General features: G+C 44.1%; 1 protein-coding gene across 1 annotated transcript; it reads left to right on the top strand.

Annotated features, from left to right (window-relative positions):
- Positions 1 to 233: 233 nt before the first annotated feature.
- On the top strand, positions 234 to 7,950 carry LOC147014923 (uncharacterized). Its single transcript, XM_085850621.1, has 6 exons — positions 234 to 351; positions 1,733 to 1,976; positions 2,229 to 2,380; positions 5,921 to 6,510; positions 6,676 to 7,422; positions 7,543 to 7,950. The coding sequence occupies exons 1-6, from the start codon at positions 234 to 236 to the stop codon at positions 7,948 to 7,950; spliced, it is 2,259 nt and encodes a 752-aa protein (XP_085706747.1).
- The last annotated feature ends 7,855 nt before the right edge of the window (positions 7,951 to 15,805 follow it).

Here is a 15,805-nt window from a genome sequence, read left to right as displayed (position 1 = left end):
ACACACACACACACACACACACACACACACACACACACACCTCGATGAAGAGGAGTTAATGAGCAAAAAGGACAGGAGATGAGGCGAACGGTCTCTCATGTACGATTGACCGACTGCGCCACGCAGTCCATTTTGTGGGGGGGATGCTCCTCTGAACGATCCCTCCTTGATAGTTGGTGCGTCGCCTCCTGCTTGGCTACGGTGCCGGCAAAGCGTCTGTGCCGATCCAAAGAATGGACGTGACCGTCAGGCATCAGGGAGTGACTTTAGGTGGAGCCAGCGGCGAGTGGGTAGAGGAGGCAGAGTTGAGAGCGAGTGGATGGTGTGGCAGCAGCCGGCAGAGTCAGGCAGGTGGGTGGAGCCAGTGGTGAGTCGGTGTAGAAGAAGAAGACAGCATGAAGCAGGCAGACGCAGAGTGATCCAAGCCCAGGCAAGGAAGATGATGACGACGACAACTGGATGGCTTCGCGATCCATAATTTATAGGCCCTGCGGTGCAGGCTGGGGCGCCGCCCCGAAGCGATGCATTGTCACCCGAATCGGGCGCTCCCATTGGGCCCCAGCCACCACACGACCTGGCTGCCATGGCCGGAAGCGGACTCATTGGTGCATCCGGCGAGGCCTCTCCGAGCTGTGGAATCGTCTCACTCTGAACCCCGCGATATGAATCGCCTTGCACCAAACTCTCGGGCTGTGCTCCGGCGACTGGCCGAGGGCCGCGCCGGTCCCGCTTGCCCGGCGGGCACCCCCGACACACTACGGATGGCGCCGATTTAGTGCTTGACTCAATAAATATTCAAATTGTTGGTCCAACAACAAGTCGAGCAATTAAGAGGGGTAAAGGGCTGTTCATGGGCAATGACCCCATTTCCTCGCTCCCTCCCACTCATTCTAAAAACTGTACTCCCTTTTGTACACCAGCTGCATATTGGAACGAAAATATGCACACAAATTTCATGTCAGCATTTTAGTCATTCAATAAATATAACAAATCATTTTTACTAAAAGTATATATATGAATATCGTTTTAAACAAATGTAACAACATAAAGGAATGTTCATCCACAACTGGAATTTTTTCAGATTGTAGCATGTCATCTTGGTTAACAATTGATATACCGAGTAACATCGGCAAGATGCTTCTATGTGGATATTTGTCAGGTTTTTTGAAATGCAAGAAGGCCACAAATAGCACTGAATAATACTTATTTTATTTGTGGGAACTAAGATGATTCACGGCTTCCAATTAATTAGACGAGCTTGTGTTATATAAACTATGAGATATGTAAGCTATATGCATTTGCTCACCCACTCCTCATTTAAAAACCCTAGCCACAGTGAATAATGAGTCATTACCGAGACTGAAATATTCTTCTTGATCACTTTCTCTTTGTATGGCCATTGGAAGGTAGTGTGTGAACTCATTGATATGGCGGCTGCTCTTTTGAACTGCTTGGTATTTATGCTGAAATGGTTGCTAATCAAACAGTTGCCATGCAAACTTGAGGATCCTGATAAGAAATTTAATGATCTGTGCAACATTGCAATTTATAAAGTCCATAGGCTATTGCTGAGCATGTTATATGAGCATGGGCAAATGTTATCCTTGATGCAGTCATCAGCCTTGCTGCCTTTAGCATTGGTTCGCTTCCTGTAAGAGGTGAAACTTTCCTGCCCTTTCATGCTGCAGCCACTTGGTTGGAATTCACGGTGGATCTTGCTACCACGTTTCAGGAATGTGCAGGGCGGGTGATGCTGGTTACGATGCTGCAGGGTGGTGTGCATTTGAGACTTTCTACCCTCCAACCATGGAAGTGACCACCCCAGCCATCCTGCTCCTATATGCCTCCAACTATACCGCCTGTGGTGTGATAGACCCCAGCAATGGTGTCTTGCACATGATGCCCCTCTCATCCATCGACACTCTGTCCTATGCCAAGTTGAACCAAATATGGTTACTCGTTCACCATAGCGGAGCGTGAGATTGTGGTGGGGTGGGGGAGACATTGGCGAGGGACTCTGCAAAGTGGCGTTGGATTTTGGAAGGAAAATACTAGTGACCACCCCTTCTTCCTCGTTGGAGAAATGCCATGAACTTTCTAAACACCAAAGTCATTACCCTCAGCTGTAAATGACTAAAAGAAAAAAGGACAAAAACTTATCTTGGTCATTAAGTACAACATTTCAGTGAGACAAGACCATCCTCTTTGGAGGTACTGTATGCACTCAGGCATCACGAATCACATGCAGGAGGTGATCAAGGCCCTGATACCCAGCACAATGCCGCAGGACGTAAGCACCTGTCTGGACCAGCGGCTCCATCCTTACATCACTGTCCACCTTCCAGCAAATATGGATCGAAAAGCGAGAGTGTGAAACCTGGTTGGCGAATGTTCACAAGGGAGGGCTGGGCTCGGTCGTCTGCGCTTGGATGCTGAGGTCCCGGGAATATGGATGCTCGATTCAATTGCCTATGTGAACTTTTCAATTCATAAAATTTAATTGATTGTGATGTTGTCTGATGACAAGAAGACAGAATTATTGTGTGTGTGTGTGTGTGTGTGTGTGTGTGTGTGTGTGTGTGTGTGTGTGTGTGTGTGTGTGTGTGTGTGTGTGTGTGTGTGTGTGTGTGTCTGGTCGTAACTTTTTTTTTACCATTTGAGCTTTTGTCATCAAATTTTTAACAAAGCTTTACGATGAGACTATGGAGAAGATAAATTAATATTTCTTTCAATAATTTTCATTTTCATCATTATTATTATTATTATTATTATTATTATTATTATTATTATTATCTTACCTGGGCTTGAGTCTGATGAACTTATGTGATCGATCAGTGTCTGTGAGTCAGTCAGTCCGTAAACACTTCAGTCATTATCACTTGAACCAAACACACGATTTTGATGAAATGACAACAAACTTCATATCTTGTGCCGAACGAAGGTGTATTGACCGCATCAAAATCTGCGCTAATTAAGGGCTCTACGGGGGAAGGGGGGTTGACCCCCAAAAATAGCTATTTGCTCTCTTCTCCGAAACTAAACATATGATTTGGATGAAACTTGACCGCAACCTTCATCATCTGTGTTGTACCAAAGTTTGCTCACGGCATTAATGAATTGATTTTAAAAATCAGGGTCGAGGGGGTCTGGTGGGGGCTTTGAGTGACTGTTGCTCCTGATCCAGGTGACCTTCTGGACTCGCAGTCCCATTTTTATTATTCTTGGTCGACCCTTTTTTTGGCCTTTTTTTTACTGTTTTTTTCTTTTTACATTTTTTTTTTGGTAACAACCACTTGTCCGATTGACACAAAATTTTCAAGAGAATTTTTTCAGAAAGGACTCCCCATGGAGAATATTTTAATTATAATTGTGACATCATAGGTTTACGTGATACGGCAGCCATCTTGGATTAAACACCAAAAATTAAATTCGATGTCAGAAACCACTGATCAGAAAATTTTTAAACTTGGCACATCTCATTGTACTCCCAGTGGGGAGTAGAGGATTGTTAGGATGATGTCATCGGTGAAGCGGTAGACCAACCATAAATGTTTAATCAAAATCCTTCTTTACCATTGAGATTCGGTGTGTATGACCAGGCCATACCACTTTTTTTTTTTAACCAAATGAGCTTTTGTCATCAAATCTTTATGATGAGATTGTGGAGAACATAAATTAATAAAATGAATTTTTTTTTTTAACTCGTTTTCGTCAAGTTTAGTTTGATTAGAAAGCGGACGTGGACGGGCTTTGCATTTTGAGCTGCTTTCTAGTTTCATATTTACATTGCAAAAACATGTAAAAAATGTATCTTAAAGAAAATGGTGAAAAGGCATTCCAAAAATCGTTACATTTCCTTTATGAATAAAGATGGAATTGGAAAATCATCGATTGTGAATCATGCAATGTTCATGTTTCAAAATCTAATTATTCAAAATATTTCAAACTCCTCCTTCCACTCGACATAAGTAGTCACTAAAGAGAAAGACCAAGATTATGAAAGGCTTCGTAAAGAGAATTGTGTGTGAAGAACAGTCGGGTTTTCGAGACGTGCTCTGAGTGGCTTCGAAGCGAGAGAAATGAAGGCTTCATGAAAAGGTTGAGTTTGGAAAACTGCAGTCGCTTGAGAGGGTGTTCGTGTTTTGGAAGCGAGCGAGTGTTAGAGAGGCTGCCTGGACATTGAGCCGGCGATCGACTCTTGTGGGGAGGTGATCGACAGGTTCGGCCTGTGTCTGGCTGTGGAGGCTCCGTCCTTACTCACCTCATGGTTGGACACATTGTCGATCCGCCTGGGGAGCTCGGCACCTCGATTCGGGCCTTGTCTGATGCACAGGCCAGGCCTGGATTTGTGTGCTGGACCAAGAGAGAGAGAGAGAGAGAGATCAGCTAAGGCCCGTCGTTGATCTGGCGGACTTGAGCCGTCGACATTTCATGGGGCTGGAACGCGCTGAGGAGGGCATGCGCACACAGTGCCTTGAGGGAGCAAGAGTACGACAGCTCCATTTCGCCACGTGGCACGTTGAAGCGGGAGTTCAAATCCGTGGACATTTCCCTGTTGCGAGCGACATTCGTGCTTTTGACACTGTCCTCTCATCCATGAGACATCACCAAGTACTCTGTCTTGTCTTGCATGCATGCTGTTTGTCTGTCTGTCTTTGTCTGCACGTTGTCTAGGGCATATTTCGGTAGCGACCCCCTCGAAACCTTTAGTCTGTGGTTCCCTTGTTAAGAACGGGTTGAGGAGTGTTCATAAAACCATTGTCGTGAATTTTGCTTGTGTTGTGTTCCCCGATGTTCCCCAATAAATCCGGTTGGTTCGTATGAAGTTGCCCCTATGGATTAATTTGTGTCCCGTCGAGAAAAGATCTGTTCGATTGGCATATAACACCAAAAATGGTTACAGACTGGCAGAAAACGCTCGGCTTCTGACAAAACCAGTCTGTAATCGGGTTCTATTTCCCCAACTGGCAAGGTACAAGGATTACGTTGGTATCACGATTGAAGGCGCGTGACCCGAGGCCTGTGCTGAGCCCGCCAGCGTTATAAACCCCGGAGACGGTGGTGGTGAGGGTGGCGCCTGGGACCGGGTGAGAATCCCGCCACGCCGGATCCGCAACAGTTTGGTGTCAGGAGTGGGATATTTGGACCAGTGGTGCATTTCGCATCCCGGACATTGGTTCCAAAAAAAAAAAAAAAAACGGTCCAGATTTGATTTGATTTTGTGCTTCAGCAGATCGGTGTAAAAACTTTCAAATTGTAAAGAGAATGGAGTCGCAAAATGGCGGCGCGGCTCCATCTCGGTGCGACACGAAGCGGGAGTCACAACAATTGGCCGAAGCACAGGAACGAATTCGGTGGCTGGAAAATGACTCCGTCAACACAGTCAAGGTACTATTTAGAGAAATGAATAAAGTAGAGTGGTTTACCCGAAGGGTGTTGGAACTAGAGAGGAGCAAACTGAACAGCGGAAGAGAGGAAGAGCAGATTGGTATCTCCCAGGATAGGAAGAGCTTGGAGGAAGAATGGAAAACAAAAGCTTGAAGAGGAAATATGGAAACACGATTTTGAATTGAAACAACTGAAGGAAGAGGTAAGCTCAGGCAAAAAGATAAGAAAAAGCCTAGAAGGGAAGATAGAAAGAAGAGAGGAACATCTGGAGGAAAGGAAGGAAGAATTGTTGGAAAAGTCAAGACAGTTCAAAGAACTACAGGGAGAAATGAGTAAAGTAGAGTGGAGTACCGATGAGTTGGAACAAGAGAAGAGCAAACTGAACGAAAGAATAGAGGAAGAGCAAATTAGTAATTCCCGGGATAGAGAGAAGTTGGAAGAAGAATGGAAAACAAAGCTGGAAAAGGAAAAACGGAAATATGATTCAGAATCGAGACAACTGAAGGAAGAGATAAGAGAAATCCGAGAACAGCAGATAAAAATAAAAAGAAAGGCCTGGAAGAACTAAAGGAATTGAGGGAGGAAGCATGCAAAAGAGGTGAGGAGGTGAGAGAGGAATTAGAAAAAAAAGCTTCTGAGTTATGGAAACACCAAAGCAGAGAGAGGGAATTACAAAATGAGCTGAGGATGTTAAGAGAGGAAAGAAAGAGAACGGAGAATGAAACGTTAAGGAACCACACTGTGCAGATCGAACAGCGAGAAGCCAAAGCAAGACTAAAGAATGATATGCAAGAAAGAATAGTGAAAGAACTAAAAATGAAGCAGGAAAGAGAGATTAACCAATTGAAGGAAACGATGGGATTGGAGAAGGAAGAACAAGAGAGACAGTGGGAGAGGAAAGAAAAGGAAGGACAAGAACAACTAAAGGAGAAAGCAAGGTTGGAGTACGAGCAGATAGTGAAAGAACAACGAATGAAGCAGGAAAGGGAAATCAGCCAATTGAAGGAAACAACGAGATTGGAGAAGGAAGAACAAGAGAGACAGTGGGAGAGGAAACGAAAAGAGTATGAATTTGAAACTGAACAACAAAAGGAAAAAGCAAGGTTGGAGTACGAGGAGATAGTGAAAGAACAACGAATGAAACAGGAAAAGGAAATCAGCAAAATGAAGGAAATGATGAAATTAGAGAATGAAGAACATGAGAGACAGTGGGATAAGAAACAAAAAGAACAAGGAATGAAGCAGGAAAGGGAGATCAATCAATTGAGGGAAACGATGAGATTGGAGAAGGAAGAACAAGAGAGACAGTGGGATAAGAAACACAAAGAACAAGGAATGAAACAGGAAAAGGAAATCAACAAAATGAATGAAATGATGAGATTGGAGAATGAAGAACATGAGAAACGGTGGGATAGAAAACAAAAAGAAAATGAATTGGAAACTGACCAACTCAAGGAGAGAGCAAGGTTGGAGTCCACGGAGATGGAAAAACTCCGGAAAGATAACGAACAACTAAAAAGGCTCGGAGCGGAAGAACAAATCAAATGGGAAAGAAAATGGAGCCAGGAATTAGAACAGCACAATAATGTGGGATGTGTGATATCACTACAGGGAGTAATGTTAGTGGTGCGGAACTTGATTGACATCACTCGTCGGATGACACCACAATTAGAGCAAACCCTGGTGATTGAGACATTGAGGAAGCATGTGGGGTTGTTCACGAGTGAGATACATTTTGAGCAGGTCCAGCATGTGAAGTTGACAGACCTGGAGGAGAGTGGCGAACCGATGATGAGCAACCTGCTGGAGAGAAGCGACCAGACAGAGGTGACTCTGGAACGAAGCAGGTACGTGGGTACATGCATACATGGTGCGGACGAGGAGCTTAAGGTAGAAATTGAATTTTATGTTAACAAAGAGACTCTGTCCGAGGGGGTGCATGTATGCGTGACCCCTGGATGTGGAGTGCCTGTGAACGAATGCTGTGAGCCCACAGTCCAGACTACAGCACCGGTATGTGCTGCCGAGGCCGAAGTGTGTGTGGGTACTCACCTGGCGGTCGAGAATGTAACCCTGGAATGCAAGGCAGTTGGTCAGTACACAGGCAAGGTTGAAGGTGTGGAAGGTCAACACATAACCTTGGGATGTGTGCAGCCTGCTGTGTGTGGGAGTCCTGAGCATGGAATGAGTGGAGCCATGGGAAATAGGTTTGAAGTGCAAGAGGAAATAGAAATGCCACCAAGACAGAACTTGAGCCAGGGGACGGAAACCATAATGGACAGCTCCACATGGGTTCTTACAGAATTGGAGGTGCTGCATCCAGGAGCAGTTTTAGATTGGATTTTAGAAATCCAATTTAGAAATTGGATTTTAATTTCTCTCTCAGCCTTACGGGAACTTTGGAGTGGAGCGCAGATGAGTGGAAGGCGGCACTTGCGTGTGTCACTTGGTCTTCGGACCTTTCTGAGCACACGAGTGGTTTGGCTGGCTGAGTGGGATTTATCTATCTTCAGGGAGTTATGGAGAAGAGGTGGAGGCTGCCTCCCTGTCTGTTGTCGGTAAACCCTGTTGGGGTTTACCTAATTTCCATGAACCCTGGAGAAGAGGGGGAGGCCGCTCCACAGATTGGGGTTTTCCTGATTTCCGTGAACCCTAGAGAAGAGGGGGAGGCCGTTCCTCTTATTGGGGTTTACCTGATTTCCGTGAACCCTGGAGAAGAGGGGGAGGCCATTCCACCAATTGGGGTTTGCCTGACTTCCGCGAACCCTGGAGAAAAGGAGGGGGTAGGTCACAGCCCCTATTGAGGCGTGACCCCTTTGAGCCGTGGCGGAAAGGCGGTGGGGTCATGTAATGGGAAATGAGGGACTCGTTCCCTCACTCCCCTTCCAATGAGCCAAAGAAGCAAGCCATATGGGGACGTGAAAATCTTGATTGAGGGTTGTACCGAAAGTGATTGCAAATTGAGAGATGACAGAAGCCATAAGAGTGACACGAGTGGATTTGGGTGATTATTGAAAAAAAAAGAGTGGTGGAGACATTACAGGCAGAGCGTTAGATGCACATGAAACAAGTGGATGACAAAGAGTGGCTTGTTTGAGGGAGGATTGAAGTGCCAGGTTGGAACCATGCAGAGGTTCCATGGTACTGGTGAAGAGATTTTAATGTTTTGTTGAAATTGTTGGAAATAAACAATTGGGGCAGTATGGAGGAGGCCAGTGGACTACGGACGTAGAGACAAATTAATTGGGGTTTGATGAAAAAGTGTACGAGTTAAATTTGATGAACAAGGGGGATCCGAGGGATTGGTTTGTTTTTGTGTTCACATAAACGTGAAAGTTGTTGGATGGTGTTGTGGACTGGGTGTGCGGCACTGTGGAATGAATGATTAAAGTGTTTGGGTGAATGGCATGATTGTGCGAATGAGGAGAGTGAGTGCGAACAAAGTACCCTGTCGGTAGGAGTCTCTTAACCAAGTTAGTGTAGGTTAGGGGGACTTATAGGATTTGACATGGATTCTGACTGCTGTTCCATTGTGCAGGCGGACTGTGAGGGGTAGGTGCAGGCCAAGGTACGGGGATACTGGTTGGTAGTGTGACATGGTATGGGAAGTTGGTGAGTCGGGAAGCAGGGCAGCAGGATTTGGGGGTTGCTGGCAGGTGAAGGCTGTCAGAGGTGCCCGGAGAGCACCGTGGGGTTCAGTGCCAGGAGAGCACAGTGTAGGTGCTATGAGAGCACAGTGTAGGTGCTATGAGAGCACAGTATCGGTGCTATGAGGGTGCAGTATGGGGGCGAGAGAGAGCCACCCCTTGGTTGGGAGCGCCGGAAGCACGCTCAGGTGAACCCCGAGGTCGCTGGGTATCCTCCACCCCCGATTGGAAGCAGGCAAAGAGGCCTTGTCGTAGTCACACTCCCCAGCCAGCGAGTTATGCCTTGCACCACCAAATGGAAAAGGACAAATAAGGGCCTTTCACAGGTTTAATAGAATGGAACAGTGTGCCAGGTCGGGAAAAATGGGTCATTAGGATTATTCTTGCCAGAGCACGGTTTGTTGCATTGTTTCGAACTAAAAGTAAATGGTTAGGTTTGATGGACTCTCCTCCGCACCATTCATGTGTGACACCTGGTACGAGTAGTGTTGAACGGGAGAAATTGTTGGCAAGGGCAAGGCTAGGTCACCCTCTCCAAGTGCCAGAGAGGCCACCAGTATGTCATGAGCACACATCCACGAAGATAACAGTTGAGTAAGAAACACACCATCCTGTCTGTAAAAGAAAAAAAAGGGAGAACTTAACCAAAACAAGTCAGGGAAGGAAGGTTAAGGGTACACTCCATCTCACCTGGTCTGAGGTCATCACACCCATTTGCGTCCTCAAGAACACCTCCAAACTGCATTTGTTTACTATCGATATCACCGTGCCACCATTGCTGTGTCACCTGTTGTCCAATGCAGGGCTTGTTGCCTGCTGCTGCTTGTGAATAGGCCATATGGGCTAAAGCATTTTTGTGGGCTATTGAGGCCAAAGTGCTTTTGTGGGCCATTGCGGCTGAAGATTCATGCCATTTTGTGGGCGGTTGCGGACGAAGATTCATGCCATTTTGTGGGCTCAGTGGGCCAATGAACTCTTTGTGAGATTAGGCCACTGGGCCGACTGAACTCACCTGGTGAGAGACCAATAAGGCCACGAAGTGAGAACACCCTCAGGGGTGAATGGACGATACTGCCGGGAGGGGGCATGAAGGAGTGAACACGTGAAATAACTTTGAACCTTTGGATGTCCTGCTCCTATGCCAATATTGGTGTTAAAAGTAAAACTGAATGCCCTCTCGTTCAAACCCATAATTAGAATGTTAAATAGTGTGCATAGAGTGTGAATTTGTTTGTTAGATTGGTGACCCGACACACGAGGATAGGGACATGCCAATCTTACTGTGACACTTTGATTTTTGGAGTTAAGTGCTTCCCATGTTGTCGGTTAATGTAAATGGGAGATCTGTGCTGTACGTTAGACAGGGCCATTGCCGTGGGCTGCCCCAGATGGAGGCTCGGGAGAGCCTCGGGAGAAAGGTGGGGGAAGTGTTACGGAAATGGCCCTTATTGGACTACTAAATATAGGATTAGCTCAGATCTTCCATTAAATGCATGAATAGCTAGGTTGTGTGGTAAAATGGACATAACATGTGTGTCGGGAGCTGCAAAAGGCTGTTTTGTTGTATGTGCGGTGGTGGTGGAACAATGGCCCCCTCTTCTTCCTTCCCTCTACGGATGATAGGCCCCGCCTAGTCGGCTGGGAGGGTGTGGCCAAGGGGAGGAGGTGGAGCTCGAGGGAGGAAGTGACGCGAAGGGGAGGGGCTTTTGTCGGCTCTGCCGAGAGAGGCGTGCTGGTGGAACGAAAAGAAAACTGTAAAGAGAAAAAAGGGTAGAGTGTTTGGAAAAAGGAGTCGCTGAGAGGAAGGCGTCCTCCTGTGTCAAAGGAGCTCGTGTGTCAAAGCGAGCGAATGAAGGCTTCATAAAGAGAATTGTGTGTGAAGAACAGTCGGGTTCTCGAGGCGTGCTCGGAGTGGCTTCGAAGCGAGAGAAACGAAGGCTTCATGAAAAGGTTGAGTTTGGGAAACTGCAGTCGGTTGAGAGGGTGCTCGTGTTTTGGAAGCGAGCGCATGTAAGAGAGGCTGCCTGGACATCGAGCCGGTGATCGACTCTTGTGGGGAGGTGATCGACAGTTTCGGCCTGCATCTGGCCATGGAGCCTCCGTCCTTACTCACCGCACGGCTGGACACATTGTCGATCCACCTGGGGAGCTTGGCACCTCGATTTGGGCCTTGTCTGGTGCACAGGCCAGGCCTGGATTTGTGTGCTGGACCTTTAGAGAGATCGGATAAGGCCCATCGTTGATCTGGCGGACTTGTGCCATCGACATTGCGCGGGGCCGGAACGCGTGGAGAGGAGAGCGTGCGCACTCGGTGCCTTGAGGGAGCAAGGGTACGACGCCTCCATTTTGCCATGTGACACATTCGAGCGGGAGTTCGAATCACCAAGTACTCTGTCTTGTCTTGCATGCATGCTGTTTGTCTGTCTGTCTCTTTGTCTGCACGTTGTCTAAGGCATATTTCGGTAGCGACCCCCTCGGAACCTTTAGTCCATGGTTCCCCAGTTAAGAACGGGTTGAGGATTGTTAAAAAAAAAACATTGTCATGAATTTTGCTTGTGTTGTGATCCCCGAATGTTCCGCAATAAATCTGGTTAATTCGTATGAAGTTGCCGCTATGGAATAATTTGTGTCGCGTTGAGGAACGATCCGTTCGATTGGCATATAACACCAAAAATGGTTACAGACTGGCAGAAAACGCTCGGCATCTGACAAAACCAGTCTGTAACCAGGGGTTCTATTTCCCCAACTGGCAAGGTACAAGGATTACGTTGGTATCGCGATTGAAGGCGCGTGACCCGAGGCCTGTGCTGAGCCGGCCGGCGTTATAAACCAAGGAGAATGTTGTGGTGAGGGTGGTGCCTTGGACCGGGTGAGAATCCCGCCACCCCGGATCTGCAACAATATGTATATATATATATATATATATATATATATATATATATATATATATATATATATATATATGTATGTATAAATATATATATATATATATATATATATATATATGTATGTATAAATATATATATATATATATATATATATATATATATGTATGTATAAATATATATATATATATATGTATGTATAAATATATATATATATATATATATATATGTATGTATAAATATATATATATATATATATATATATATATATATATATATATATATATATATATATAAAAATATATATGTATACCTATATGTCGTGAAGATGGTAAGGTATTTAAAAATAAATGTTTAATTCAAGGTGTTTGTTTATTTATACATACTAGTGCGGGCCCGTAGGTTCGGGCCCGTAGGTTCGGGCCCGTAGGTTCGGGCCCGTAGGTGCGTGCCCGTAGGTGCGTGGCAGTATGTGCAGCTTCCTTTCTTCACTCAGATCCCCAGCGTCAATTGTGACGTCATATCAAACGAAGAAGAAGAAGAATTGTGACGCCCCTCTCTCTCGCCCCCACCCTCTCTCCCCCCTAGTCTCGCCCCTCCACTCTCCCCCCTCCTCTCTCGCCCCTCTCTCTCTCGCCCCCACTCTCACCCCCTTCCTCGCCCCTCCTCTCCCCCTCTCTTGAATTGTGACGCCCCCTCTCTCTCACCCCCTCTCCCTCCCCTCTCTCGTCCCCCTCTCTTGCCCCCCCCCTCTCCCCCTCTCTCGCCCTCCCCCTTTTCCCCCCCTCCTCTCTCACCCCTGTCTCTATAAATGTATTCACAAATGTCTACCAAGCACAACAATTAATTCAAACCTTGGGAAAAAAACAGCTTTCAAACCCTTGGCAAACAGCTGTTTCCCTTGGGAAAATTCAAACCTTGGGATTAATTAATAATTTGACCAATTAATTCAAACCTTGGGAAAAAAAATAGCTTTCAAACCTTGGAAACACTTGGAAAACAGCTGAAACGGATGAAGACCGATATCAAACCTTGAAAAGGCACATACTCAGGTCCCCAGTGTCGATTGTGACGTCATACCAAACGAAGAAGAAGAATTGTGACGTCAATCGTGCAAAAAAAATAAAATAAACATTAATTGTGACGTCATTCGTGATGTCATAGCACCGTGTCCTGTCATTGGTTGATAGACGTTATTGGTCATTATTGGTTGACACACAATATATAGGTCGTTATTGGTTGACAGACATTGGTCATTGTATCACGTTATTCTTTTTATTACTGCCAATTATTGTGCTATTATTATTATTATTATTAATATGCTGTTATCATTATTCTGAGATATCTTTAGGAAAAAATGGCATGAAAAGGTGGAACGACACTTCAGCTGCGATATATACACCTTTCCAACACTGAGCGAAGGACGCTGGGACCTCTCGACCCGTCACAATTATCGATATAATATATGTGTGTGTATGTATATATATATATATATATATATATATATGAGGCCGGCGAGGAGGAGTGATGTAAGTGACATTTTTTTTAATGACATGATGATGATAGGCTCGGATGATATATATATATATATATATATATATATATATATATATATATATATATATATATATATATATATATATATATATATATATATATATATGTACCGGGCATAGTGGCGTCCGCCTGTAATCCGGCTACTCGGAGGCTTGGGTTGGAGGATCGCTTCAGGACGGGAACTCTGCGCTGAACTGCGCTATGAGAGGATGTAGGGCAGCCCGGAATCATGGCGAAACCCAATCCATATCCCTGTGTCGTAAGAGGCGACCAGGGTTGCGTCAGGAAGGGCATCCGGCGTAAAACCTGTGCCAAATCAGTATGCGGATCATAACGGATGATCTGCTGTGGCGACCTCTAACGGGAGCAGCCGAAAGACGAACAACATATATATATATATATGTATATATATATATATATATGTATAGTTATATATATGTATATATATATATATATGTATATATATATATATATATGTATAGTTATATATATATATATATATATATATATGTATATATATATATATGTATAGTTATATATATATATATATATATATATATATATATATATATATATATATATATGTATATGTATATATATATCCCTGTATCGTAAGAGGCGACCAGGGTTGCGTCAGGAAGGGCATCCGGCGTAAAACATGTGCCAAATCACTATGCGGATCATACGGATGATCCGCTGTGGCGACCCCTAACGGGAGCAGCCGAAAGAAGAAGAAGATATATGTATATGTATATATATATATATATATATGTCTATATATATATATATATGTATATATATATATATATGTCTATATATATATATATATGTATATATATATATATATATATATATGTGTGTATATATATATATATATATATATATATGTGTGTATATATATATATATATATATATATATATATATATATATATATATATATATATATATATATATATATATATATATATGTATATATATATATATATATATATATATATATATATATATATATATATATATATATATATGTATATATATATATATATATATATGTGTGTATATATATATATATATATATATATATATATATATATATATATATATATATATGTGTGTATATATATATATGTGTGTATATATATATATATGTATATATATATATATATATATATATATATATATATATATATATATATATATATATATATATATATATATACACACAGGGGGCTGCAAATGTAGGTATACAGTAATGGAAAACAAAACGTGCGCACAAAACGTATTTTATTGATTATACAAGCATATCAATAATAACATACCAATAATAAACATATCAATAATAAACATATTAATCCCTCAAATAATTTTGATTTTCATGAATTCTAGTATTAAATGAATCCTCGCACCACTATTATAATACTGGTAATACTGGTATAATCCTTACTGTATACCTACTTTTGCAGCCCCCTGTATATATATATATATATTGTTGTGGTTACCAGATTCGCAAACCACCATTCAGGTCCCTTAGGTGAGGTATCTCGGTAAGTGCATGTGTAGTTAGGCCCAAACCCGTTGTCTAGTGGGAATACATGTCATTTATACGAGCTGCGACTCTTCAGGATAGCCGTTTTTCTTTAACTATCTTTATTTTGGACCAATCGCCACCATCACAACCACAACATCAACCACCGACCACAACCACCGCTTCACCACAACCGCCATGACCTTTACCGTCGCAACTCGCCACCATCGCATCACCGTCATCTCGCGCCACTCATGGGCACCGATGCTGGACTCGTGTAGGGCGCACGTTGAACAGCGTGTACAAAATCACGGATTTTCTGCTTCAAAAACGGATCCAAAACGACACACGCCCACTTTTTGCCGTCCAATCGGTGAGCGAGGGGCGAATTGGCCCGCCCAGGGCGATCGATATATGCAAATTTGTGGATCAAAAAGCCTTCACGCCCACTTTTTCTCGGGCCAATGGGGAGCGAGTTGAAAGGTCAAAGGGAGGGGGTCAAAGGCGAAGTTACGGGGGGATAAAAGGACGGTGTTCGTCAGTCAAAGGAGTCGTAAAAGTCGGAACGAGGAAGAAGGGAGTCGCAAAGGAGTCAGAAGAGAGTCAGCAGAACGGGAACGAGAAAGAGTCAGCAGAACGAGTAGTAAAGGTCGGAACGAGGCGAAGGAGTCGGAACAGAGAGTCAAGACTTCGCGGGCGGTGGAGCTGCTCGTCGTGTGCGTTAAAAGTCGGAACGGAGGGGACGAGCTGTGGAGAGGCGGCGAGTCGGACGAAGGGTGCTCGCGTCGTGCAAGGAGCTGCG

The sequence above is a fragment of the Eptatretus burgeri genome, chromosome 13, assembly GCF_056783735.1.
Source record: "Eptatretus burgeri isolate ZD-2024b chromosome 13, Ebu_testis_v1, whole genome shotgun sequence".
NCBI lineage: Eukaryota > Metazoa > Chordata > Myxini > Myxiniformes > Myxinidae > Eptatretus > Eptatretus burgeri.
Note: the sequence above shows the minus strand (reverse complement) of the source record. Positions and strands in the feature narration are given on the sequence as shown.

Coding starts and splice junctions, on each gene's coding strand:
- LOC147014923 (XM_085850621.1), top strand. CDS start 234: ATGGACGTGACCGTCAGGCATCAGGGAGTGACTTTAGGTGGAGCCAGC. Junction 1,977..2,228: donor CTCGTTCACCATAGCGGAGC/GTGAGATTGTGG, acceptor GTATGCACTCAG/GCATCACGAATCACATGCAG. Junction 7,423..7,542: donor TATGTGCTGCCGAGGCCGAA/GTGTGTGTGGGT, acceptor GGATGTGTGCAG/CCTGCTGTGTGTGGGAGTCC.